General features: G+C 54.3%; 2 protein-coding genes across 3 annotated transcripts; both read left to right on the forward strand.

Moving 5' to 3' along the window:
- Positions 1-726: 726 nt before the first annotated feature.
- SLC44A4 (solute carrier family 44 member 4) lies at positions 727-16,934 on the forward strand. 2 transcript variants are annotated; one of them, XM_004621291.2, is made up of 21 exons: positions 727-766; positions 2,484-2,532; positions 3,418-3,491; positions 3,604-3,682; positions 6,549-6,648; positions 6,734-6,856; positions 6,995-7,055; positions 8,826-8,907; positions 8,989-9,072; positions 9,624-9,859; positions 9,949-10,048; positions 10,588-10,680; positions 11,325-11,430; positions 14,492-14,733; positions 14,818-14,912; positions 14,987-15,090; positions 15,375-15,448; positions 15,683-15,753; positions 15,839-15,933; positions 16,008-16,092; positions 16,805-16,934. In XM_004621291.2, the coding sequence occupies exons 1-21, from the start codon at positions 727-729 to the stop codon at positions 16,924-16,926; spliced, it is 2,115 nt and encodes a 704-aa protein (XP_004621348.2). In that variant the 3' UTR covers positions 16,927-16,934. The 2 variants fall into 2 exon arrangements, with proteins under 2 accessions (XP_004621348.2, XP_004621349.2); XM_004621292.2 differs by lacking the exon at positions 6,734-6,856.
- A 358-nt stretch (positions 16,935-17,292) lies between these two features.
- NEU1 (neuraminidase 1) lies at positions 17,293-21,313 on the forward strand. The gene is made up of 6 exons (XM_055126685.1): positions 17,293-17,575; positions 17,979-18,171; positions 18,647-18,909; positions 19,797-19,979; positions 20,061-20,283; positions 20,594-21,313. Exons 1-6 carry the CDS (start codon positions 17,420-17,422, stop codon positions 20,818-20,820), a joined length of 1,245 nt encoding a protein of 414 aa, XP_054982660.1. The 5' UTR covers positions 17,293-17,419; the 3' UTR covers positions 20,821-21,313.
- The last annotated feature ends 5,542 nt before the right edge of the window (positions 21,314-26,855 follow it).

Raw genomic sequence — 26,855 nt, forward strand, 5'->3', positions numbered from 1 at the left:
TAACAGTGGACAACCGTCAGCTTCTGAATGTTGGTTCCAAATTCACCATGTAGTGAAGCGAGTGTGTCTGCCACGCTCTGCTGAGTTGCATTTCTCAGAAATAGCGTCACTGGCCGGAACAATAGGACAGCGGGGAGGGTGCTTGCCTTGCACGTGGCTGACCTGGGTTCGATCCCTGGCATCCCATATAATTCCCTGAGCACCGCCGGGTATGGCTCAGAAAGGGTCACATGTGAAAACAGTCAAAAGCCCCTGTTACAGTCAAGCTCTGAAAGCCAACCCTCGGGCCAGAGAGGGCAGGTAGGGTGTTTAAAAGCCTTGCACGCGGCTCACCTGGGTTCCATCCCTGGCACCCCATAGAGTTCCCTGAGCGCCCCTGGGGGGTTCATGCATCCATGAGGGCAGAGCTGCTTGTGGACCAAAAACAAAGGTAAACCTCTCAGGGGGCGTGGCAGAGGGTGAGGATGTTGGGGCAGTGGGTGAACCGGGGTTGCCCAGAGCTGCGGAGCCCTTCCTGGAGGCCATAGTCCAGGGGCCCCGGGAAGCAGCCCTGAGCAGGCCTGCCCTCCCTGGGGCAACTGTGGAGCAGGAGCTGGGAAGGAGGAACTGGAGAATCGGGGACCACAGGCGGAGGTGGGGCTGTGACGTGTGGCAGTGTGGGAGGGCGGAGTTGGCAGCAGGTGAGTCGCCAGGTCTCCCGGCTCCAATCACTCCGGAGACTGAGCCATGGGGGGGAAGCAGAAGCTGGACGGGGACGAAGCGTCGGGTAAGCTGCCCGCCCCGCCCTGATCCTGCCGGAGTGCAGAGGTGGGGGGGAGAGGGGGCCCCCCTGGGCTGCTCTGGAGCTGTGGAGGGGCTGAGCCCAGCGGGGAGGACCCGGGGATCCTGGTTCCTGAGGGGAGGGCCTGGGAAAGCAGAAGAAGGCAGAGCCGGCATCCTGAGAGGGGGCGCGGGTCCGGGGCAAGGGGCCGTTGCTGGGGGCGCTGGGGGAAAGACTGAGTCTCAGAGGTGGTGGCTGCCGGGGTGGGGGCTTGAAGCACAGAGGCAGGGCTTGAACCCACCGTCCTGACCAACGACGGTTCTGCTGGGGGCGTTTGGTGTGAAGGAGCCTTGCGGGGCGGCTGGGATCAGCGGGACTCAGGCTGTGGGGAAAGTGTAGGTGGCCCACCTGGTGGGGGGTCTCTGAAGCACGGCAGGGGAACGGGCTCTGCTGGGGTGAACCCCGAGTACAAAGCCAGGAGTAGCCCCTGAGTATCGTCACTTGTGGCTCAACCATCCTTCCGTCCCCCCAAAAAACACCCTATTGGGGACCCTTTGAGGATACACCGTTAGGACTGTGGTGAGACGGGACTGGGGTCCGCCTCGCGGGACCGTTGGGGAGGGAGCCTGTCTCCAGGTAACTTGAAGAATAGGAGAAGCCTTCTGGGGTTCCTGGGAAAGGGAGGAAAGGAGGGGCGGGGTGTCTGTCTCCAGAATCTCTGAGACACTCGCGCTGGGAGCCTGTCCCAGGGGCCTGGGGATGGAGGGCAGCTTGTGCGGAAGGGAAGAGGGAACAGGAAGGGAAGAGGGAATAGGGGAGCCACTTCCTGCTCTGAACTGCTGCCAGGGGAGGGCGCGGGGAGGCCGCCTGCAGTTCGGGCATCTCCCCCTGCCCTCAGTCAAGTGTCTGCCCCCAGGAGGCGGCCAAAAACAGAGGACCAAGGGAAGGAACAATAAGCTTCCTGCAGACTTCCTGGAGGAGCTTTCGGTCAATCATTGACCTCCAGAGGACGGAGACTCTTAGAGGGACAGAGTCCAGAGCCCCTTTGGAGAGTGGACCCCACCCCCTCCCACACTCTTGCCCAACACTCTCCCTCCCTCTTGGGTGCCCGCTGGACCCTAGTCTGGCCCCACCTCCTCGCTGTGTGTACTCAGGGAGGACCAGGAACAGGACACAGCCTCAATGGCCAGGCTCAAGTGTCACCGTGAATGCTTGCCGGGAGTCTGGCAGTGGCCAGGGGTCCCTTCCGCTGGGGACCTCCCTCCCCAGACTCTGTGGGAGTTGAGCCTTTAACTCTGTTCCTTTCCCGCCCCCCCCTCCCCCCGTGGTCCCCAAGGATCCACCCGGGTAGGGTTCAGGGAGGGAAGAGCACTTGAGAGGATTGAAGCCCACACCCCAGTTTGAGGAGAATCACAGGAGAAATGGGCCAGGGGCGGGGGACAGAGGGGCAGGGGGTCTCCAGCTCCTTGAGGTGCGAGCCAGAGATGGAAAAGACCCTGAAAGGCCTGCCCCCCCCTCCTGGTCTGGCCCTGCGGAGCACTGCGCTGGCGGCCAGCTTTGGTGCTACCTTTCCTGGTGTCCAACATTCCCACCTGCCCGCCCGGCTCCTGTCTGTCTTCCCCTCACTCCAGGGGGCTGGGAGGATCCTGGGGCAAGGGGATTTGGGAGAGCCGGAAGTGAGGACAGAGACCCCTCACTTCACACTCCCCCCTGCACCCCCCAGGGCAACCGGTCAGCTATGACCCCTCCTTCCGAGGCCCCATCAAGAACAGGTGAGTTCTGGACCCTGCTCTGCTCGGGTGCGGAGGAGGGTAGGAGCCAAGGGGGCCGCAGTGCTTTTGCTTTGTGCTTTTGCTGCCATATGGTTAGAAGCTTGTTGGGGAAAATGAAAGCGCCCCAGGAAAGTGATGCTGGGCAGGGCGTGCAAAGGGGGTTTTGGGGTGATGGGGGATGTTTCTTCTGCTCGGGCCACTTTCTACCTGTTTATTTGTTTGTTTGTTTGGGGAACTCACCCAACTCTGTTCAGGGCTTCTTCCTGCCTCTGCACTCAGGGATTACTCCTGGTGGGCTCCAGGGACCACATAGGGTGTCGGCAATCAAACCTGGGTTAGCCACTCGCGCCAGGCAAGCGCCTTACCCACTGTGCTCTCTCCAGTTCCTCTGGCCACTTTTGTCGGTCAGGTCATCCAGCTAAGCCATTAAAAGCTGTGCATTTTTTAATTTTTTATTTTTTTTGCTTTTTGGGTCACATCTGGCAATACTCAGGGGTTACTCCTGGCTCTGCACTCAGGAATTACTCCTGGCGGTGCTTAGGGGGCCATATGGGATGCTGGGAATCGAACCCGGGTCGGCCACGTGCAAGGCAAACCCCTACCCGCTGTGCTATGGCTCCAGCCCTAAAAACTGTGCATTTTTCTGTATTAGAATCAATGGCTGAGGTACAGAAAGCGGGGTTCTGTCCCCAGCATAGCATGGTCTCTGCTAGGGGTGGCCCCCAAACAGAAACATTTACCTATCCAGAAAAAAGGTTTGCTAACAGATATCTGACCCCCTCGACTACTATAATATAGGTACCCTCTGTCCCCCCACCCCCTCCAAATCTCGAACCTTGACTCGGGCAGGTCACACCCCCTTCGAATTCCCCGTGTCTCCCGCAGGAGCTGCACAGATGTCATCTGCTGTGTCCTCTTCCTGGTCTTCATTCTGGGTTACATCGCAGTGGGGCTCGTGGGTGAGTTTCTGGCTTCCTAGGCCGAGGGCGATGAGCTCGGCACCCAGGACCCCCGTCTGGGAACCGTGCCCCGTCCTGCTCCCTCTCTCATGTTGCCCCTGTCTCTCTTCAGCCTGGCTGTATGGAGACCCTCAACAGGTCCTGTACCCCAGGAACTCTACTGGATACTACTGCGGAATAGGGGAAAATAAGTGAGTACCAAGCACAGAGCGGGGGTTCTGTGGGCCGGAGTGCGCACTTTGCATATAGGAGTCCCAGTTCCATCTCTCAGTGGGCCAGGAGGAACCCAAGTGACATTGTGTGTGTCCTGCAGACAAAGAGGGGACAGGAGTGTTGGTGGGAAGAAGGAGAGTCTGTTCAGCCTCAGACTCTGCCGCTTCCGGGGGACTGAGCGATAGCACAGCCGGCAAGGCACTTGGCTTGCCTGCAACTGACCTGGCTTTGATCCCTGGTACTGCCTGAGCCTGACAGGAGTGATCCCTGAGCACAAACAGGTGTGGCCCAAATTTCAGAAAGGAAAAAAAGGGAAGAGTCTATGGCTTCCCTCCTTACTGGCTCCCCTCCCTACCGGCTCAGTCACCCGCAGTGCCTCGGTGGAAACTTCTCTGAGGCTCCCATATAGATCTCAGGGTTCAGACCTCACAGCTCACCAGCTCACCAACCCAGCATGGGGAACGATCCCCTCGCACTTGATTTCTTGGAAACCATGGAACTCAGGCTGGAGCGAGGAGTTGCTTTTTACCGGAAGGGGGAAAAAAAAAAGGTCTGTCTTAAATCCTACCCGGGTTTTCTAGGAATGATGCTTTCCCTCACAGAATAGATTTGCAGGAAGGAGACAGATAGTGAAGTAAGTTTACTTCGGAGGAAATTAGGCAGGAAGGCGCCTGAGAGATAGTTCAGGGGGTAAGGCATTTGTCTTGCTTCTGGTCAAGTAGGGTTCGATTCCCAGCATTCCATATGATCCCCTGAGCCCACAGGAGTGATCCTGAGTGCAGAGCCAGGAGTAACCGCTGAGCACCCGCTGAGTGTGGTCCAAAAACAAAGAAGAAAGGAAAGGAGTTGGGAAATGAAGGGAGAGAAAGCACACAATTGCTTTGGGTATGAGTGTGAATAGTTTCCACAATTCTGTAATTCTTTACATAAGTAGACGTTAATTGTGTTTATTGTTTGGTTAGTTGGTTGGTTGGTTCGTTGGTGGGGGGGTGAGAGGACCACGCCCAGCTGTATTCAGACAAGGTGTTGTTAGCTAGCCAGGATTGTTGGCAAGCTCCTTGCCCAGCCCCTGATTTGAGTTTTTCACTGCATGTCTGGTGGTCCAATTCTTTCTTTTTAAATTTTTGGCCCACACCTAGCTGTGCCCAGGGCTTACTCCTCCTGTGCACTCAGGGATCACTCCTCGTGGGCTTTGCTCGGGGGACCAAAAGGGGTTCTGAGGAAGCAACTCAGGTCAGTCGTGTGGAAGGCTAGTCCTGGCCGGGCTCTGCTGTCTCTCCCGCCCCATCTCTGTTGGTCCTGTGGTAGTCTTGGTCTGCTGCTCAGAGCCGGCTAGGGCTCGCCTCCCTCCTGGGATCCAGCAGTGCTCCGGGCCAGGAATTCTGCATCACCAAGGCTTTCCCAGTCCTCTGGTCCTGCCCTTGGGCTAGTTTAGGTTTCAGATTTATTTTTTCCTGGGATGCGGACCAGTTCCCCCAACCCCCCATCTCTCTGCCTGCAACAGACAGAAGGAAACCAGGGATGGGCAGGGGGTGGTGACCTTCCAGACTGGTCTCTTCCACATCCCCCCTGGAGAAGGCCCCCATCACTGGGAAGCAGTGTGATAGGGGAGCGAGGGGCAGGGAGCCCCCTCACCCCCATTCCTGCTTGGGTTTTCAACATCAGACAGTGACAAGAGGGAAACAACAGAACAAGGAACCAGAGCCATAGTTCAGGGGGTAAAGTGCCATAGTCCGGCGGGTAAGGCGCTTGTCTTACACGTGTCTGACCTGGGCACCCCCTGAAGTCCACGGAGCCCACCAAGAGTGATCCCTGAGCATGGCCGGGTACACCCCTCCCTACCCTGCAATCCCCCCTCAAAAAAAGAAAAAGAAACAAAGCTTAATATAGGTTTCTCTGGTATGGGCAAGAGAGCCCAGTAAAAACTACCCACCAAAATGACTCTTTGTTTAAGTTCCCTTAAATAACAGCAGCTAGAGACAAAAGATGCATGTGGGGGAGGGGAAGTCAACTAGAGGAACTCACCCAGAAAAGCCCAGGAACAAGGGCAGGACTCTTATGCAAATTTAAGTTGCTGCCTTCTCTGTGGGCTCCAGTGCAAACGGTTTAGTCTCCCAGAAGCCTTTGCAAGGGGTGGCTTCCCTACAACCTAGGAACTGGTGTCTCTTAGCAGCTGGGCACCCTGCAGCCCGCTTTCACAGCCCATCCTATGAAATCAATCATCCTTGCACCTAAAAGACTAGCTGGGGGCTGTGGGGGAGGTTGGGGCTGGATTTCTGCTTCTCCCTGACACTTCTGGATCTGAGTTCAGACCCTGTTCTGAACTCCCCAGCTGGTTGAGTTCTGGTGGTGAGGTCTGAGGCAGAGGGCCCAGCCTCTGAGCTTTGATCTCTCCACCTGATACTCAGTTTACAATCCCAGCAAGTGGCTGGCAGGAAATGGTCAATCGGGAACATTTTCAGGGCGTTGATTTTCTAGGCAGCAGGTGAACTTTACACACAAACCCACTTTATGCCAGGTGAGGTAGACGCCATTCCTTCACACATGACGGAGCCGAGGCTATGAGCAGTGACCTGACTTGCCCAAGCCATAATGGTGGTGACTTGACTCCCGCCTGCAGGCTGTTAACCATTTGCTCAGTTATGATGCTGGATGATTTGGGGGGACTCTCCGCTGTCTCCCAATGTCCCCCAGCCGGACTGAGCTTCGTGAGGCCAGGAGCTAGGGGTTTGTACGTCTGGGAGACCCTGCGCCTCAAGCTTGAGACTGGCCAAGGTGGTCCAGGCCCTCCTTCCCACCATTTCGGGCCACGCCCTGATGCCTGCGTTTCCTCCCCTCCTGCAGAGATAAACCCTATCTCCTCTACTTCAACGTCTTCAGCTGCATCCTGGCCACTAACATCATCACAATAGCAGAGAAAGGCCTCCAGTGTCCCACACCCCAGGTCAGCCCCAAGGCCTGCCTCTGCCCCCCCCCCAGCTCTCCCCAGGGTGCGGGTATCAGCCCCTCAGCACGCTCTCCGCCCCCAGGTGTGTGTGTCCTCCTGCCCACATGAGTCGTGGACTGTGGAACCGGAACAGTACATGCAGACAGTGGGGGAGGTCTTCGCTGCAAAAAGGAATTACTGTCAGCCGGGGGTACCCCAGGATATGGTGAGCCTGCGCCCAGTATCATCACTGTTGGCAAAGAGGGCACCCACGCACGGGGCAGAAGGGGAATTAGACAGTTGTGGAGGTGGCAGGAGGGGCCTCACTTCATCCAGCCGCACGCCCTTCTCTCTCCCCTTCCAGACAGTGCTCCGGAGCCTACAACAGGAACTCTGCCCCAGTTTTCTCCTCCCTTCCAGTCCAGGTGAGAAGCTGCATTCCATCCCCAGGCTCCATCTACTCCAATATTTTTATTGCCCCAATGAGGAAACATCCCGAGAGAGTAAAGTCACACAGCTGGTCTCTGGCGGAAGTGAAGCGAGTCCCCGCTCTGCGTTGTGCTCTGTGTGGTGGTCAGACCATCACTGCTGTGTGGCGGGCACGGGGGACAGACTCTGTAGGAAACAAGGGTGCGCCCCATTTCAGCTGTGTTCTGGGTGAAGAGGTGAGAGGTCATCACACAGAGGCTGAGAGTCTCCTGAGAACACAGGAGGCCAAGGGGCCAGGCAGGAAGCACAGGGACACGCAAGACTCCGATTCTCTCCACAGCGTGGTGGCTTCTGAGCACTGTTGGCTGTGAATCTGGTGGTCCCAGACCACCGTTAGGATGCATTGGTGGCCCCGGTACAGCACTACACCCTCAGGATCTCACATTGAATTACCAGCCCAGATTCCTGAGAAGCGGGGCTGGAGCAATAGCACAGGGGGTAGGGCATTGGGCATTTGCCTTGCACGCAGCCGACCCAGGTTCGATTCCCAGCATCCCATATGGTCCCCTGAGCATCGCCAGGAGTAATTCCTGTGTGCAGAGCCAGGAGTAAGTTCTGTGCATTGCCGGGTGTGGCCCAAAAAGAAAAAAAAGAAAAAAAAAGATTCCTGAGAAGTACCAGGAGTGGGCCCCGGGACCCCCTGCACACCAGTTGAGAGGCATCCCTCACCGAAGACGAGAAGCCATGGGTGGCCAGAATGCACATGAACACATTATTATTATTATTATTATTATTATTATTTTTGCTTTTTGGGTCACACCCAGCGATGCTCAGGGGCTACTCCTGGCTCTGCACTCAGGAATCACTCCTGGAGGTGCTCAGGGGACCATATAGGATGCTGGAAATTGAACCCGGGTCGGCCGCGTGCAAGGCAAACGCCCTACCACTGTGCTATCGCTCCAGCCCCTATTATTATTTATTTTATTATTATTATTAAAAAGCCATGATTTACAAAGTTACTGACAGTTGGGTTTTAGGCATACAATAATTCAACACCAATCCCTTTACAAGTGTCAACTTCCCTCCACCAGTGTTATGAGCACTGCCAGAAGTAATTCCTGAGCGTAGAATCAGGAGTAACCCTGGAGTACCACTGGGTGTGGACTAAAAAAGAAAAAAAAAACAAAAACTTCAGGAAAGGAAGATAGCACCAGTGGCTGAGCATATGTCTAGCATATTTTCTATTCCCACAGTTCCAGGTGTGGTCCCTGTGGGTTTGTTTGTTTTTTTTTTTTTAACTGTAGCATGAGAAACTTCCTACCATCTCCAGGAAGATCTCATATGTGTTCTAAAGTCAAATGGCTCGAGATGCACTTAACAGGTGGTTGAGAAGGTTTCCTGGAGCAGAGAGAGGGGTCTGGCGTGGAACGGGAAGTGACGAAAGGGATTTCTGGGGGGACAGCTCAGAGAGGGGCAGGCAGCATGGCCCCCTCTGGGCAGAGCCTATGCTGTGAGCAGCTGTGCTCTGAGTCGAGGCCACAGAGGCCAAAGCTCTGAGCCCAGAGGGTGCAGAAAGTAGAGGAAGGGGTGACTGGAGAGAGAGTAGAGGAAGCTGGCTTAGACCCTCGGGCCAGGAGCACTCTCCATTAGGGTGTGGAGCGGGAGCACCCCAGGAGGCGGAGCCCGTCTTTCCCTCCAGGGGTGGCCAGAGACTTGCAGGCAAAGCTCTGACCCTCCCTCCCAGTAGCCTGGTTCTCTCCGTGCAGCTCTGGGCCGGTGTTTTCCGTGGGTGAATAGTACTCCTCCTGAACTCCCGGGGATCAGCGGCAACACCACCCAAAGCATCAAGTAGGTACCCCCGACCCCCATCTCTAGCCTGCGCTCCTTCCCGCCCACACATGGCCCACCTGGTCTGCTTCTGCCCCACAGCGGCCTTCTAGACAGCCTCAATGCCCGCGATATCAGCGTGAAGATCTTTGAAGATTTCGCCAAGTCCTGGTACTGGATTCTCATGTGAGTCCACAGATTCCCCTCCCTGCCCCCACTGTTCGTCCCTTCACCCCGTCTGATTCTACCCAAGTCCAAGATCTAAAGGGGAGACTTTAGACAGAGGAGGGAGAATCAGAGTTCATAAGCCCCAGAGAACTCAGAAGACAAAGTGGGTCTGGGCCAGAGAGCACAGAACAGCTGACCCCAGTGTGCTTGGTCGCTAATGCCCGCCTCGTCCACAAGAAGTGGTCCGTGAGCACAGAGCCAGGTGTAAGGCCTGAGCATCGCTGGGTGTGGCCCAAAAAGGGGGTCTTGGGGCCAGGGAGCTGCTCGAAGGTCTGAGCCATGCTCTTCACGCCTGGTTCCGATCCCCAGCTTTGCACGGTCCTGGCATCACTTAGGAGCGATGCTTCAGCACAGAGCTGGGAGTAGCCCCTGAGCACCTCGGTGCAGCCAAAAAAACTCCAAGAAAGAAAAAGAGGGTCCAATCTGGGGACACAGAGGGCTGTGAGCATCTGGGGAGCCCGGAAGCGGAAGTCCTGGGTGGGGGGGTCTCACGGCTCCCCCTCCCGCAGCGCCCTGGGAGTGGCCCTGGTCCTGAGCTTGGTGTTTATCCTGCTCCTGCGCCTGGTGGCCGGGCCCCTGGTGCTGGTGTTGATCCTGGGGGTGCTGGGCGTGCTGGCCTACGGCATCTACCACTGCTGGAATGAGTACCGGACCCTGCGGGACAAGGGCCTCTCCATCGCCGAGCTGGGCTTCACCACGAACCTCAGCGCCTACAGCAGCGTCAAGGAGACCTGGCTGGCCGCCCGTGAGTCGCCCTGGGCTCCCCGCCTCAGCTGCCCCAGGCCGCCCGGGGTGGCCGCCATGACCAGGCCCTCTGCTCCCTGTCCCCTGCAGTCATCGTGGTGTCCGTGCTGGAGGGCGTCCTGCTCCTGCTGCTCATCTTCCTGCGCCAGCGGATTCGCATCGCCATCGCCCTCCTGACGGAGGCCAGCAAGTCAGGGCCTGCTCGGGCAGGACAAGGGCCAGAGGGTGGTGGGGTGGGCCTAGAACGGGGCGCAGGAAGGTCGCAGAGAGCCAGGGAGGAGAAAGGACAGACTAGCTCAATGGCTGACTCTGCTGGTGACCTAGCCGTCCTCGGCCTCCATTTAGCCTGCTGTAAAATGGGGAGAATAAGAGATCCAACCTTGGAGGGTTGTCGTGAGGGTGAAATGACGCCTCTCATCGGGTGCCTGGAATGGAGCAGGTGCCCTGTGAGGATGGTTTTGGAGGAAGTTGGGCGGGATGACAGGAATCCTGGCAGGGGGGAGCAGGACCTGCAAATGGGGCCAAAGACACCCTGAAGGATTCCCATCATCTCCCCCAAGTGCCTCCAAGGGCCCCGAGTTCCACCCATCCAGGGGGCCAACCCGGGGGAGGGGAGACAGGAGCAAGCCCTGGGAAGGGTGGGTGTGGATCTGGACCAGAGCCAGGCCCCTGAGAGAACCATGGGATGGGGGTCAGACGCTGGGGGTTCACAGCTCTTGTCTCCTGCAGGGCTGTGGCCCAGATGATGTCGACCATATTCTACCCGCTTGTCACCTTTGTCCTCCTGCTCATCTGCATTGTGTATTGGGCCATGACCGCCCTGTATCCTTTGCGCATGTGTCCAGGCCCCCTGGAGTCCGGGAGTAGGAGGCACTCCTTACCCACAGTGCACTTGGGTGCTTCCTTCTGGAAAAACCCCCTTCTGACCTGCAGAACAGAGTTCAGAGTGAGCACAGGTGGGGTTCCACCACCCTCCGTGCTGTCATGGCCAAGCACCCGGTATAGGGTCACCTGTGGCTATCCCCTGTACATAAACATGTGACCATGAAACAGGCACAGACGCCTGAGAGACTCAGGAGAGGGAGAACCAGCAGCTGCCTCACGCCAACATGGGTCCAGCCAGGAAGGCAGAGCTTATATAGGTTACCTGCAGTCTGCACCAATGACATGGGAACAATTTTCTCATCTGACATATACAATGTTGCTAACATACATAATGATTGATGTGACAAGTGATTAGAACATCCTGTTTTAGATTCCATATTAGACGTTCTGTTTTAGGTTCCTGTCTCGTTCCTGCTCCAGCAACCAGTCGGGTCTGTCTCTCCTGCTCTGCTCTGGCCATAATTCAATGACCTGTTCATCTCTGCCCAGCTCCTAGAATGGGTCACTCGGATTTGCTGCTTCTGCTCCTTGCCTTCCCTCTACATCGCCATGTCACCATGCTTTCCTTGACTGCCCTCCGGGTACCTGGCCACATCGGGACAACCCCAGTATGTCGTATGGGCACCGAACATCAGCCAGCCTGGCTGTGAGGGTGTGATGTTGAATGCATCCTGCAACCCTCTGCAGGTGAGGGGATTGGGATGAGCATGGAGGGGGCACCCATATGGCTAAGGGGACCACAAAGGCCACCAGGTCCAAATCCCCCATTGTGCTGAGGAAACTGAGAACCAGTGAGGCCAAGGGGCTGACTCAGGGTCACACGGCGAGTCAGACTCCAAGTCTGAGCCTTCCTCTGAGGTGCTCATGATGCCAGAGAGGAAACTGAGGCTGAGGGAGGAGGCATGTTGTGTCTGAGGACGGGGCTGGACCGCAAAGCACACACCAGCTTCTCTGTCTCTCCCTGGACATTCCTCTGCCCCTGTATCCTGGGAGCCTCAGTCCTTTGTCTAGAAAATGGAGAGAATTACAATACCTGTTCTTCAGGGTGCCTGAGATTAAATGACATTGAGTACATAAAACACTCGGTACCACGCTCAGCACCTGATAAGAGCTGATAACAGCAGATAGGTTTGGTGTTTGTTTTTTTTTTTCTTTCTCTTTGGGTCACACCCAGCTATACTCAGGGGTCACTCCTGGCTCTTTATTCAAGAATTACTCCTGTCAGTGCTCAAGGGACCATATGAGATGCCGGGGATTGAACCTAGGTCGACTGCATGCAAGGCAAACGCCCTCCCCGCTGTTCCATAGCTCGGGCCCCAGATACTTTTTTTTTTAAAGTTTCTTTTCTTTGTGTTGAGTGCAGGGAAGCTCACAAGCAGTGCTCAGGGGCCTCGAGTCTCCAGGACTACTTAGCAATGCCCCAGGGACCATGTGGTGCTGGGAATGAAACTAGGGTCATACAAGGCAAGAGTCTTAACTTCCTAGTTATTTCCCCGCCTCTTAGTTTCTTTTTGTTTGGGGGCCACACCTGGCATTGCTCAGAGCTTACTCCTGGCTCTGAGCTCAGGAATCACTTGTAGCAGGACTTGGGGATGCCATAGAGGGTGCCAAAGATTGAACCCCAGTCGGTCACACGCAAGGCAAGAATCCTACCCGCTGTACTTTCCCTCTAGCCCTAGTTTCTTTTTTTAGTTTGTGATACCAGGAAGGAAACTAAAGCTGCGGGAGGAGGTGCGATGTTTCTTTTTTAGGGGCCACACCTGGCAGTGCCCAGGGCTTACATTGGCTCTGTGCTCAGAGGTTCCAGGGATCAAACCCCTGTCAGTCTCATGCAAGGCAAGCACCTTACCCACTGTATTATCTCTCTGGGCCCTAGTTTCTAGTCTTTCTTTTTTTGCTGTTTTGAGGGCCACACTCCACAGTGCTCAGGGATCGCTCCAGGTGGGCTCAGGGGACCATACAGGGTGCCCAGGATGGAACCTGGATCAGCCTTGCATAAGGACAAGCTCTCTACCCGCTGTACTAATGCTCCAGCCTCTCTAGTCTCTATTTTTTTTTTCTTTTTGGGTCACACCCGGCAATGTACAGGGGTTAATCCTGGCTCTGCACTCAGGAATTACCCCTGGCGGTGCTCAGGGGACCATAAGGGATGCTGGGAATCGAACCCAGGTTGGCCGTGTGCAAGGCAAATGCCCTACCTGCTGTGCTATCACTCCAGCCCCCTCTCCCCCAACCCCTCTAGTCTCTTAAAGTTCTCTTCCCCCAGAGTAGCGCTAGGAGACAGGCAGGTGGGACTCCCTGACCTGGGGGAGAAGCAGAGTCCCCAAACTCTCCCTGTGAGGTTTCCAGGGAGCAGAGCTCTCCAGTCCCCTCCTCTCCCAAGCTGAGCCAGGATGTGCCAGCAGGCATCAGCCTTATTCTTAGTAAAGGGGGGAAGGGCTGGAATGGGCTCGGTGGTAGCATGTGCTGGCATAGCACACATGAGGCCCTGGGTTTGATGCCCACCACTGAGAAAAAAAAAAAAGTAACAAGAGGCTCATTGACATTTCCAGAGACCCCAACCATATGTTCCAGGCACTGTGCATCAAAGCCCCAAGTACTATGCAGTGGAGATAGCACAAATCCACAATAATATCGAAGTAGAAAGTTTTTTTTTTAATAATATTGTTATTATTAAATCTGAAACATGAACTCAGTTCCAGGAATGGGTTTGCATTGTTTTGGGACCATACCCAGCTGTGCTTTTGTTTTGGGACCACACCCAGGGCTTATTCCTGGCTTTGAGCTCAGAAATCATCCCTGGGGGTGCTCTGGGTAGACCATCTCTCCAGCCGCGTTTTAGAAATTACTAACATTTCTGGGCCAGAGTGATAATATAGTGGGATCACTCCCAGCAGCGTCGGAGACCGGGCAGAGCCCGATGGGACTGAGTTTCTGGTATGTAAAGCACGTGCTCGGGGCTTGGAGCTGTCTCAGTGGCCCACTCAAGGACTTTTGTTTTCCTTTTTTTTTTTTTGCCTTTCAGGTCACACCCGGCAATGCACAGGGGTTACTCCTGGCTCTGCACTCAGGAATTACTCCTGGTGCTGCTCAGGGGACCATATGGGATGCTGGGAATCGAACCCGGGTCGGCCGCGTGCAAGGCAAACGCCCTACCCGCTGTGCTATCGCTCCAGCCCCTTGTTTTCCTTTTGTGACCATACCCAGCTGTGCTCAGGGTTTACCTATTCCTGACTCTGTGCTCAGGGATCACTACTGGTGATGCTCGGGGAACCATGTGTTATGCCAGGGATTGAACCCAGGTCAGCTATGCGCAAGGCAAGGGCCCTATCCATTATGTTATTTCTCCGACACCCCCACACTCAGGACTTTTTAAAAGCATAACCACTCAGGGGTGGAGAGAGAGCACAGCGGTTAAAGCACTTGTTTTATACACATCTGATCTGGGTTCAATCCCTGGCACCCTCTGTGACCCCCTGAGCCTAGCTAGGAATGATCCCTGAGAGCAGAGTCAGGAGTAAGCCTTGGGTACCACTGGGTATGGCCCAAAAATTACCCAAAAAAGAATATCTTTTTTTTAATGTATGACCTAGGACTTTTTGTCCATGGGGAGGCTGAAGGCCGTCAGTGAGGCTCATGCAGGAGACATTTTGATGAGATTCTGGAAGGAAAGGTCCCATTTGCTCCCTTCACTCTGGGGTGGCAAGCTGCCTGCAAGCGAGCCTCTCTATTTCCCTTCCAGAACCAGTCTACCAGCTGCCCAGGACAGATGTGCGTTTTCCAGGGCTACACATCCACGGGCCTGGTACAACGTTCTATCTTCAACCTACAAATCTACGGATTCCTGGGGCTATTCTGGACCCTCAACTGGGTCCTGGCCCTGGGCCAGTGTGTCATGGCCGGGGCCTTTGCCTCCTTCTACTGGGCTTTCCGGAAGCCCCAGGACATCCCTACCTTCCCCCTGGGCTCTGCTTTCATCCGAACTCTCCGGTAAGCCCAGACAGGCTGGGAACCGTGATCCTGGGGGTCCTGGGGGTGCCGGGACTGCCTCTGAATAACGAAGCCCCTCCCTAGTTACCACACTGGGTCCCTCGCCTTTGGAGCCCTCATCCTATCCCTGGTGCAGATCGCCCGGATTGTCTTGGAGTACATTGACCACAAACTGAGAGGTGGGCCTAGGCCGGGGGGATGAGGAAGGCCAGGATGAACAGCAGGTGAGTAAACGTGCGCCTCTCGTCCCCAGGAGCCCAGAATGCCCTGGCCCGCTGCATCATGTGCTGCTTCAAGTGCTGCCTCTGGTGTCTGGAGAAGTTTATCAAGTTCCTCAACCGGAACGCGTATATTATGGTGAGTTTGCTTGGACCCGGGCTCCTGGATCCAGGGTCCAGGGTCCATACCCAACTGGCAGTGTGCTCAGTCAGGTACCTATTCTTTTTTTTTTTTTGCTTTTTTGGGTCACACCCGGCAATGCACAGGGGAGGGTTGCTCCTGGCTCTGCACTCAGGAATTATTCCTGGGGATCATATAGGATGCTGGGAATCAAACCTGGGTTGGCCGCATGCAAGGCAAAAAACACCTTCCTCGCTGTGCTATCCCTCCAGCCCAAGTAAGTGTCCTTTCCACCCACCCAGATCGCCATCTATGGAAAAAATTTCTGCGTCTCCGCCAAAAACGCCTTCATGCTGCTCATGCGGAATGTTCTCAGGTCAGACAGCGCCCCCGCCCCCACCCCCATCTGCATGGGCCTCCCCACTCAGGTTCCCCGTGTAAGAGCAGCTTCAAGGGCGTCTGGGCTCAGACAGACCTCGTGCCTGGTTAACACACACTGCTCCCATCCTGAAAAGTCAACTCTTTCCTCTGCATCTGGCCCAGTGCACGATGCAGCAGTTCCCAGCCAGGCCAGCCTCTCGGCTCCAACCTATCCCAACTCCCCCTACAGGGTGGTGGTCCTAGACAAAGTCACAGACCTGCTGCTGTTCTTCGGGAAGCTACTGGTGGTTGGAGGTGTTGGTAAGGACCAGGACCCAGAGTTGTGGGACAGAGGGCAGGGTACCAGCTGCTGGTTGCCAAGGAGTGACTCTGACTTCTCCCACAGGCGTCCTGTCCTTCTTTTTTTTCTCTGGTCGCATTCGGGGGCTGGGTAAAGACTTTGAGAACCCCTCACTCAATTATTACTGGCTGCCCATCATGGTGAGTTTCTCCCCACCTCGACCTCCTCCCCCCAACTCCCGCCCAAGGGCACTAACCAGCCTTGTGCCTTCCAGACGTGCATCGTGGGGGCCTATGTTATCGCCAGCGGCTTCTTCAGTGTTTTTGGCATGTGTGTGGACACGCTTTTCCTTTGTTTCTGTGAGTGTCACCCTCCGCTACTTCTCCCCAACTGCAAGTTTCCAGACTTATCAGGACTTGAATGTTGTTTTGGGTTTTGAGGTCAGGCCTTACTCACCCTCCGATGCTCAGGGATCACTCCTGGCAGTGCTGGAGACAGAACCACAGTCCTATGTGTAAGGCCTCACCCGCTACACTGTCTCTCTGGCCCCTCAGCAGGCCTTTATAAGTAAGACTTAGCGCATCTAGAAATAACGAAGTTGTCTTCTGAGAACTCCAGGCAAGTTTGGGGAAGAAAGAAAGAAGTGAGCTCCCAGGCTGGCGGGCTCTTGCAAGTCTTCCAGGGGAAAGGCCTCTGCTGCCAGAAAATCTAGGGTAGAAGTTAGAAATAAAAGCTCCTGACAGGTGGGCATAGCAATGTCGCTGCTTGCATACATCTGGCTTATACCAGACACTGCTTAAGCTATCGACATCCATTCCCCCCACCTCCATTCTGATCACGATAGGAAATATAGTATCGACAGCATTTCACATATGAGAAATCTGAGATGACATAACTCGCTCAGTAGGTTACAAAACTGACTCTAGATTACAAAACTGGCTCTCGTGTCCAGCAATTGGTGGCACAGGCTGGCTTGAAACGAGGCATCTTTGGATCCAAGTAGAGGATTCACCAGGGAGCTGGGGGTGGGAGTAGGGGTTTCCCCTCTAACTTCTCTATCTTGCGGCGCAGTGGAAGACCTGGAGCGGAACGACGGATCCCCAGCCCGACCCTATTACATGTCCAAGAACCTCCTGCAGATTCTGGGCAAAAAGAACCAGGTGCCCTCGGGGAACAAGAAGAGAAAGAAATAAGAAACTCAGACCTGACTCCCGGCCCTGTACAGCTTCCCAACCTCATTCCGTCTCCCAGATCCCGATTTTGTAGTAAAATGATTTTATTAAAGAATACTTTTTTTTCTCAAAAAGCCTGGATCCACTTACTCCCACCCTCGGCAAATTTCCCTTTTCCCCGCCGCCTGAGTCTTTAAAATAAGCCCCGCCCCCGAGTGCGCCCAACCCAAGGCTCCCGGGCGTAATCGTCGGCCTTTCCCTTAGCCAATAGGCTTTCCCTCCGGAGGTCACGCGCTCCCAGGTTCTACACGAACCAATAGGAAGGACGTATCGGGATTGCGTAAAAGCCTTGCTCCCGAGAGCCAATTAGAATCGTGGAAGCGCGGCAGTGCTTCGGGGCGTGGGGCGGGCCTGGAACTTGACACCAGATCGCTTAAAGGGCTAGGGTCAGCTGACCGACTCCAAACCTGGTCCAAGCCAGGGGGGTCGTGGTCGCGGCCACAGCAAGGGAGCAATGACAGCGGGCCGAACCGCCACAGTGCCCCCGAGCAGACCCGGGGCACCGCATCTTCTGGGGTTTTGGGGCCTCTGTAGGGTATTTGCCACGACCATCCTCCTCCTGTTGTCTCTGGCGGGATTCGGAGCTACAGCGGAGAATGATTTCAGTCTGGTGAGTCCCCCATGGCATAACCCCTGGTCCCCCAAGATAAGGGCTGCCGACGCCCCTCTCCTCCGCTGGACTCCGCCTCCCAGCCCCGATTCCCTCCCATCCCTTCTTTTTTTCCCCGGTCCCTACCCTCCCTCCCTCAGCCTCCTCTCTCCAGCTCCTTCCCCTTGTGAAAGGAAGCCCCCTTTCCCCAGGCTCCTTGTCCCCCTACAGCCTCTCCCCTGCTCCGGGACCCCAACTTCGCTCCGAACACGTCTCTGCCTCCCCTCCGCTGTTCTGGAACCCCGGTCCCCGCTGGTGATCCCCACCCCCTGTCTCCCGGGGACACTTGCGGACCAGCCTCTGTCCCTGGGTTCTGAGATCCCGGACCAAGTGTTTCCGTGTCGTCCGTCTCCTCCCGTCCCAGGTGCGGCCGCTGGTGACCATGGAGCAGCTGCTGTGGGTGAGTGGGAGGCAGATCGGGTCTGTGGACACCTTCCGCATCCCGCTCATCGCAGTCACCCCGCGAGGCACTCTCCTGGCCTTTGCTGAGGCCAGAAAAATGTCTTCGTCAGACGAGGGAGCCAAGTTCATCGCTCTGCGGAGATCCGTGGACCAGGGTATAGAGAAGTCTGGGTGGCAAGAACCAGGCTAGGTTGGGTGCAGAGCCTGACCTGGGTGGGTGGGGGAGGGGGATAAAGGGTGGGGGGGGGGAACTTAGAGGCTTGGGAACCTGGGGCCTTGCTGAGAAGGGGCAGGCATTCCAAGGTAGTGAAGGAAACTGGGATCACCTTAAAGATTATGCTAATGTTTATTGAGCACCTGCTCTATCCCACTGCTGTCCCACACCCCACCCTTGCAAATGGGGTAGGGGGGGTGGTGATGAGGGGAGGGGAGGTCTTTGAGCAAAAGCCAGCCTGTGTGACTGGTTGGAATGAGCAAAGACAAAGTCCATAGAGATCAAGAGATAGCGAGGGACAGGTCCTGGGGCCACCCTGAGGCCTCAGGCCCTCACTGGGGGGGGAAGGCTACCGGGTGTGGCGGAAGGGGCGCCTTTAAGAGGGCTCAGCCGACATTCTTCCCCTTTTCCTCCAGGCAGCACTTGGTCTCCTACAGCCTTCATTGTAGACGATGGGGAGACCCCTGATGGGCTGAACCTAGGGGCAGTGGTGAGCGATGATGAGACGGGAGTGGTCTTCCTCTTCTACTCCCTCTGTGCTCACAAGACTGGCTGCCAGGTGTCCTCCACCATGCTGGTGTGGAGCAAGGATGATGGCCTGTCCTGGAGCCCACCCCGGAACCTCTCCCTGGATATCGGAACGGAGATGTTTGCCCCCGGACCCGGCTCTGGCATTCAGGTCTCTGTCTGTTTTATGGAGAGGATGGGAGATGCCCCACGTGAAGCCCGTAAGAAGGAGCAGGTCCCGTGAGGTCAGGTTTTCTATCTTAGACAGGGTGCCTTGGAAGAGAGGGGTGTCCTGAGAGGCAGCTACAGAAGACTGGAACTTTCTCAAGGGCTTCCCAGTTGGGGATTGGCAGTAGGACTTCTCCTGGGGCCAGTGCAAGCCAGAGGCGGGTACTCCTCCTTTTGAGCAGACATGAGCCTGGATGAGCACAAGTTGGGCTTATGCTCCCATACACCCCTGCGTCTGGGCTCTCTAGTCCAGAGGATGACCCGTCCCACAGAAGCCTATTCTGAAAGAGCTTCTCTTTTGGTTCATGGGCCACACCCAGTGGTGCCCGGGACTTATTCCTGGCACTCTGCTCAGAAATCACTCATCGTGGAGTTTGGCGGACCATCTGGGGGTACCAGGGATTGAACCCAGGTGGGCCATGTGCCAGGCAAGCGTTCTACCTGCTGTGCTATCTTTCTGGCCCTGAAAAAGAGCTTCTTTTTTTTTTTTTTTTTTTTTTTTTTGCTTTTTGGGTCACACCCAGTGATGCTCAGGGGTTACTCCTGGCTCTGCACTCAGGAATCACTCCTGGCGGTGCTCAGGGAACCATATGGGATGCTGGGAATCGAACCCGGGTCGGCCGCGTGCAAGGCAAACGCCCTACCCGCTGTGCTATTGCTCCAGCCCCAAGAAAGAGCTTCTTAAGTCAGTCACTGGGTGTTTGAGGAAACTTCAGGATCTCAGGGAGCAAGGCCAGAGCTGAAGGGAAGCAGACGTGGTCGTCACCTGGAGGCATGGCTTCCCTGCCCCTCCTCTGAGCCCCCTGGTCACCCCAGCTTTCTTCCCCACAGAAACAGCGGGAGCCGAGGAAGGGTCGGCTCATTGTGTGTGGCCACAGGACACTGGAGCAGGATGGGGTCTTCTGCCTCCTCAGCGATGACCACGGCGCCTCATGGCATTATGGGACTGGGATCAATGGCATCCCCTACGGCCAGCCCAAGCGCAATTTTGATTTCAACCCTGATGAGTGTCAGGTCAGGAATCCACGCGTCCTCATCACCCACCTGACCTGCCCCTGCCCTGGATCTTCCTGAGACCCTGTCCTCTCTCCTCAGCCCTATGAACTCCCCGATGGCTCCGTCGTCATTAATGCCCGGAACCAGAACAACTACCACTGCCACTGCCGAATCGTCCTCCGCAGTTACGATGCCTGTGACACACTGAAGATGCGTGACGTGACCTTTGACACTGAGCTCATAGACCCTGTGGTGGCCGCGGGAGCTGTGGCCACCAGCTCTGGCATTATCTTCTTCTCTAACCCCGCCCATACAGAGTTCAGTGAGTCTGGGCAGGTGGGGGGCCCGGCGGGGCAGGCGGGCGGGCGGGGGGCGCCCCAGTCATCTAGGCCTGCACAGAGCCCCCCTTGCCTGGCTCTTTTTTTTTTCTTTTTTTTTTTGAGGGGGTGTCACACCCAGTGATGCACAGGGGTTACTCCTGGCTCTGCACTCAGGAGTTACTCCTGGCGGTGCTCAGGGGACCATATGGGATGCTGGGAATCGAACCAGGGTCGGCTGCGTGCAGGGCAAACGCCCTACCCGCTGTGCTATCGCTCCTGCCGGCCCCTTGCCTGACGTGTTGCTCTCCCCAGGAGTGAACCTGACCCTGCGCTGGAGCTTCAGCAACGGCACCTCGTGGCGGAAAGAGACCGTGCAGCTCTGGCCGGGGCCCAGCGGCTACTCCTCACTGGCCGCCCTGGAAGGCCGCCTGGCCGGGGAGAACCGGGCCCCCCAGCTCTACGTCCTGTATGAGAAAGGCCGGAACCACTACACAGAGAGCATCTCCCTGGCCAAAGTCAGCGTCTATGGGACCCTCTGAGGGGCCAGCGGCCGGAAGCGGTGCCTGCCATGGGTCTAAGATGCATTAGAGGGGAACCAGTCCACCTTCGTGTAGGCTCAGGCTTTTTGCAAAGCCAACATCTCGTGGGCAGGGACATCACTTCTTTAGGACTCGTGGGATGAAAAGTCCAGCTTCCACCACCCACGCAGGAGGTGCTGCCCTTACCTGGAAGTGCTCCCCGCACTGGGCTGGGTCTGGCACCCGGGCCCCTCCGTCACCCTCACCTCCACTCCCAGGACAGTGATTGGTCTTTGGGCAGGGCTAGTGGGACTGGAGGATGATGGAGTAAATGTGAACTCAGGGAACTGGGGAAGGCTGAGCTGCTCTTGGGGCTCAGATACCAACCCAGAGAGGTCTGGTGAAAGTCGTAGGCTGGGGTTCCAGGGTAAGAGACTACATGCGCCATCTGATCTGACTATTTATAAATCAAGATTTTGTAACTTAATGTTTTTAATGAAGGAGAGTGAGCATTTGTAGAGTGTCTGGTTCTGTCTGTGCACATCTTTATGCCTCATATATACTTGAAAGATTTGGAGTGAATTTGAGGAGGATGCTGGTATGTTTATTGCCTGTATTTTTTTTTAATTTTAATTTTTTTTGTCTTTTAGGGTCACACCCAGAGATGCTCAGGGTTTACTCCTGGCTCTGCACTCACGAATTACTCCTGACAGTTCTCAGGGGACCATATGGGATGCCGGAGATGGAGCCCAGGTCAGCCGCATGCAAGGCAAATGCCCTACCCACTGTACTATCGCTTCGGCCCTTGCCTGTTTATATATTATACATGGCCAACCCTGGCATTCCATATGGACCCCAAGCACTGCCAGGAATAATTCCTGAATGCAGAGCCAGGAGTAACTTCTGAACATCATCGGGTATGACCCCAAAACAAACAAACAAAAAATACATCTTTCATTTCCCCACCCCCGGGCAATGCAACACACGGGTTACTCCTGGCTCTCTGCACGCAAGCTCTGCAGCCTCAGGGGAATGTAAGATCTTAATTCCCTCTGCAAAGAAAATATGCTGCTAGGGGCCAGAGAGATAGCACAGTGGGTAGGGTGCTTGCCTTGCACGTGGCCGGCCAACCCGGGTTTGATCTCCAGCATCCCCTATAGTCCCCTGAGCACCGCCAGGAGTAATTCCTGAGTGCAGAGCCAGGAATAACCCCTGAGCACACCAGGTGTGACAAAAATAGAAAATACTATGTCTAGATGACATGATCAGAATGTTAGATTGTGGGATAAACCACATACTTCAGGACTTTAGATAGGTTTTACTGCTTCTCTAACAAGGGTTAGGGTAGAATGGGGTGTTAGTTCAAACCCGAGAGCCTGGCAGGTGCGAGATCCTTGGTTTCATCCCCAGTACATCGCCCCCTGACTCAGCCAGTGGCTCCTAGGAAGGGAAAAAAAAAAGTGAGCTAGAGAGATAATGCAGGCCTTGTTTTGCAGGCCTGGTTTCATCCCCGACATCGCATATGGTCCCATGAGCACTGCCAGTTATCCCCAAGCAGAACCAGGGGTCAACTTCAAGCACTCAACAGATGTGGCCCAAAAATAAATAAATAAATAAATAGAGAAAAGAGAGGGTCACAAAGAGGATTCAAAAGATCGGAGTCCATGCTTGATCCCTGGCACCACCTGGTTCCCCCAAGCACTGCTGAGAGTGTCCCCAAAAAACAAAAAGTAATTTGGGGTCAGCGCAGTAGAATAGCAATAGGGTGCCTGGCATGTGGTTGATTTGGATTTGATCTCTGGTACCCAGTATGGTCCCCAGAGCCTCTTCAGGAGTGATCCCTGAGCACAGAACCAGGAGTAAGCTCTTAGCACTGTCAGGTGTGGCCAAAAAGCCAAAAAAGAAATTATTTTTTTAAAAAACGGTAATTCATTCCACTTGATGAAAATAAATGGGCCTAGTTCTAGTATGTGTAAAGATATGGCGTAATTTTATTATATTTTCACCAATATTTTGATACTTTATTGGTTTATATGTTTATTTTGTCCACAATCCTCTGAGCTACCCACCCCCAGCCCATTACAGATGTTTTCGTTTATTATTATTATTTGTTATTGGGCCACACCAGTGGTGCTCAGGAGCTACTCCTGGTATTGGTCATTGAACTGGTTTAATCCCTATACTCTCTGTCCAGTGCCAACCACCCCACCCCAACCAGCCTTAAGTATCCCGTCTCTATGCATACATCTTTGATGCTCCATAACCATAATGCCATTCCACACCCAAGACATTAACCATAATTCAATGGATCTGACCCAAAACAAAACAAAAAATATGATGTCTAGATGAGATGATCACCTCACCTGAGGGGCCAAGGAGACAGTTTAGGTGAAGCACATACTTAGCACCTAGTTGATGTTCAAATGACTAACAAATGTTTCACAAATGGGGGCCAGAGAGATTGTATAGTGGCTAAGGGGCTTGCCTTGCACACAGCTGACCTGGTTTTAATTCTAAACATCCCATATGGCCCCTGGAGCACTGCCAGGAATAATTCCTGAGTGCAGAGCCAGGAATAACCCCTGAGCACTGCCAGATGTGGTCCAAAAACTACAAGAAATTTCACAAGTGTCTTATTTTTAGATTGTTAAATCAACATCCAATTGCATTTCACTTTTATTTATTTTTTTGCTGTTTTACTCTAATATCCACTTCCTCTCCTCTTTTGCCTTTCATGTGTGTATGTGTGTGTGTGTGTGTGTGTATGTGTGTATGTTTTACCCTCTAAACATAAATGCATTAACTTGTCCTATAGAATTTCTGTTCACTGGATCTGTCAGTTTGCTTTCTCTCATCAACACTGTTCAATCATCCTGAAGCACAGTTTGTTTGACAAAGGCAGGATAGATGCTTCGTTTCTTCCGTTTAATTGCCAATTCTTCAAGTAAACTTCTGCAAAATTGGCCTTGGCCAGTAAACCACATCGTTGCCACATAGGAGACAGAGGCAGAATTTTCTAGCCTGCAGGAGGAGTCCAGGGAGGGAGCACCTCTGACAGCAGAGCTGGTGGGGCTGTGGGTCTACTTAATAACTCGGAGCATGAACACACCGTCAGCCCTCGAGATCCCCGGGATCTCTTGGTTCTGTTTGGATTTGTTTCTTTTTGTTTTATACCTGGAGATGCTCAGGGCCAGCTTCCGGCTCTACACTCAGAAATTACTCCTGGTGGTGCATGAATGTGCTCGGGGGAATCACATGGGATGCGGGCTTCAGCTGCATGCAAGGCACAGTCCCCACTGGTGTACTCTTTCTCCAGCCCCCAGGAACTCTTTGTTCTAAATCTTCAGACTTAACCAATTGTGGGTGGGAGATTATTAACCGTGCACTCAGGTCTACAGTGGTTGCGAGTACTCTAGAGAGAATTCAGTGCATAGGTGAGTAAGCACTAACTATGTGCAAATAGAAAGGATTGGGGCAATTTGGTATTCTCTGGGGTGGTCCTAAACTAGTCCCCTCAGTCCTGGGAACGACTGAATGACTCAGGGAAGGGTCCCTCAGCAGATTCAATGTCTGCTGTCTCATACTACTGGAAATACCTCACCTAGGGGGCCGGGGAGACAGCCCAGGCAAAGCACATATCTAGCATGTGTGTGGCTCTGAGATCAGTCCCAGCACTCCACGCCCCACCCCAGCACCCCGGCTTTATGCCTTGGTGCCTGTAACCCTACCCCGTAGTAGTGTTAGGCCCAAGGAACACAACACGGGGACTGAGCATCTAGAACCTTCAGGCCAAGCAGAGCCAGGAGCAACCCCTATTTTAATTTTTTTTTTTTTTTGGCTTTTTGGGTCACACCTGGCGATGCGCAGGGGTTACTCCTGGCTCTGCACTCAGGAATTACCCCTGGCTGTGCTCAGGGGACCATATGGGATGCTGGGATTTGAACCCGGGTCGGCCGCGTGCAAGGCAAACGCCCTACCCACTGTGCTATCTCTCCAGCCCCCCCTATTTTAATTTTATTATTATTGTTGTTGTTGTTATTGCTTTTTGGGTCACACCTGGTGATGCACAGAGGTTACTTCTGGCTCTGCACTCAGAAATTACTCCTGGCGGTGCTCAGGAAACCATATGGGATGCTGGGAATTGAACTTGGGTCCACCACGTGCAAGGCAAATGCCCTACCCCCTGTCACTCCAGCCCGAAACCCCTATTTTAAAAAATTACACACCTGACAAAATCTTACTGGCAATGTTACTTATCTTTGGAGGAAGGTGGAAATGACACTGCCTGGCCTGTCAACCACTGTCTGGTAAAATAGACCCATACAAGCTTGTGAGAAAGTGACTGTGTTACTTTCTCTTTCTGTGATACTGGGTATTCCACACCCAGCAGCGCGGTGGGGGGATGGATTAATCCTAGCTCTGTTCACGGCGGTTGCACTGCTCAGGGGAATGCGCTGAATCTGGGGCGTGAACCTGGGCCTCTCTCCTGCAAAGCTTCGTTCCAGGCCCTGAGCGATCTCTCTAGCCCCATCTTTCCTCTTCAGAGCAAAGAACCTTGAGCAAAAGACAAAATTCTCAGGCCCGAGTGACAGTACGGTGAGTAGGGCATGTGCCTTGCACACAGCTGACCCGGACTCAATCCTTGGCATCCCAGTTCATCCCCCAAGTACCTCCAGGAGTAATTCCTGAGTGCAGAGCCAGGAGTAAATCCTGAGCATTTCCAAGTGTGGTCCAAAAAACATTTTAAAGAAAGAGAGAAGATTTTCAAGAAAGGACCCCCTCTCCAGGAGCTGGTAGGTCCAAGTGAGCAAAGCATGCACGAAAGCTGCTGACCAACTCCTCAGGTCCAAAAGACTTTGTCTTTTGGGTTTTTTGTTTTTTTGTTTTTTTCAATTTTTTTGTTTTGGGTCCAAACCTGGCCATGCTCAGGACTTACTCCTGGCTCTGCACTCAGGAACTACTCCTGGTAGGGCTTAGTGGACCATATGGGATGGTGGCGATAGCACCTGAGTCAGCCTCGCATAAGGCAAGTGCCTGGCCCATTGCACTGTACTATTGCTCTGGCCCCAACTTTGCGATTTTTTTTTTTAAAAAGAAAGGTTTATGGGCTGGAGCAATAGCACAGCGGGTAGGGCATTTGCCTTGCACGCAGCCAACCCGGGTTCGATTTCCAGCATCCCATATGGTCCCCTGAGCACTGCTAGGGGGTAATTCCTGAGTGCAGAGCCAGGAGTAACCCCTGTGCATTGCCAGGTGTGACCCAAAAAGAAAAAAAAAAAAGGTTTACTGCAAAGTAAAAGGGAAAGGAAAAGGAACTCTCCAGCCAGGGAGGAACTTAGTATAGGACTAGGTTTGTTCTTGCATTTCTTAATAGGAAGTACATGAAAGTCTAATGAGGTGAGGGGTTCTTTCTCAAAGGAAGCGTTTGGACATCTTGTCTGAGTTAGGAAGAATGAATAGATTTCAAAATACTGAAGGAAAACTTTTTCTCTGGTTCTGGCGATCAAAGCCAGGACTTCACATAAGCAAAGCAAGTTCTATACTGATGAGCTACATTTCCAGACCAGAAAAAAAAATCCTTGATCAGGGTCCCACCTACCATTGTTCTGGGACCACCAGGATCAAACCCAGAGGTGCTGTCATGGGGTCGGGGTTGCATATAGTAGCAGAGAGTCAACTAAGGGTCCTACACGTGCTAAGCAAATGCTTTACCCATTGAGTTATCTCCCAGCCCTTAGGAAAAGATCGTAGAAGAGAAATGCCTTAATAGGATGCCTTAATAGGATGAATTTGGGGCTGGAGCGATAGCACAGCGGGGAGGGAGTTTGCCTTGCAAAGGGCCAACCTGGATTTCATCCCTAGCATCCTATATGGTCCCCCAAGCACTGCCAGGAGTGATTCCTGAGTGTAGAGCCAGGAGGAACCCCTGAGCATCACTGGGTATAATCCAAAAAGAAAAAAAACGAGTGATCCCTGAGCACAGAGCCAGAAGTAAGTCCTGAACACAGTAGATGTGGGAAAAGGGAGGGAGGGAGGGAGGGAGGGAGGGAGGGAAA

Source organism: Sorex araneus, chromosome 2, assembly GCF_027595985.1.
Source record: "Sorex araneus isolate mSorAra2 chromosome 2, mSorAra2.pri, whole genome shotgun sequence".
Lineage (NCBI taxonomy): Eukaryota > Metazoa > Chordata > Mammalia > Eulipotyphla > Soricidae > Sorex > Sorex araneus.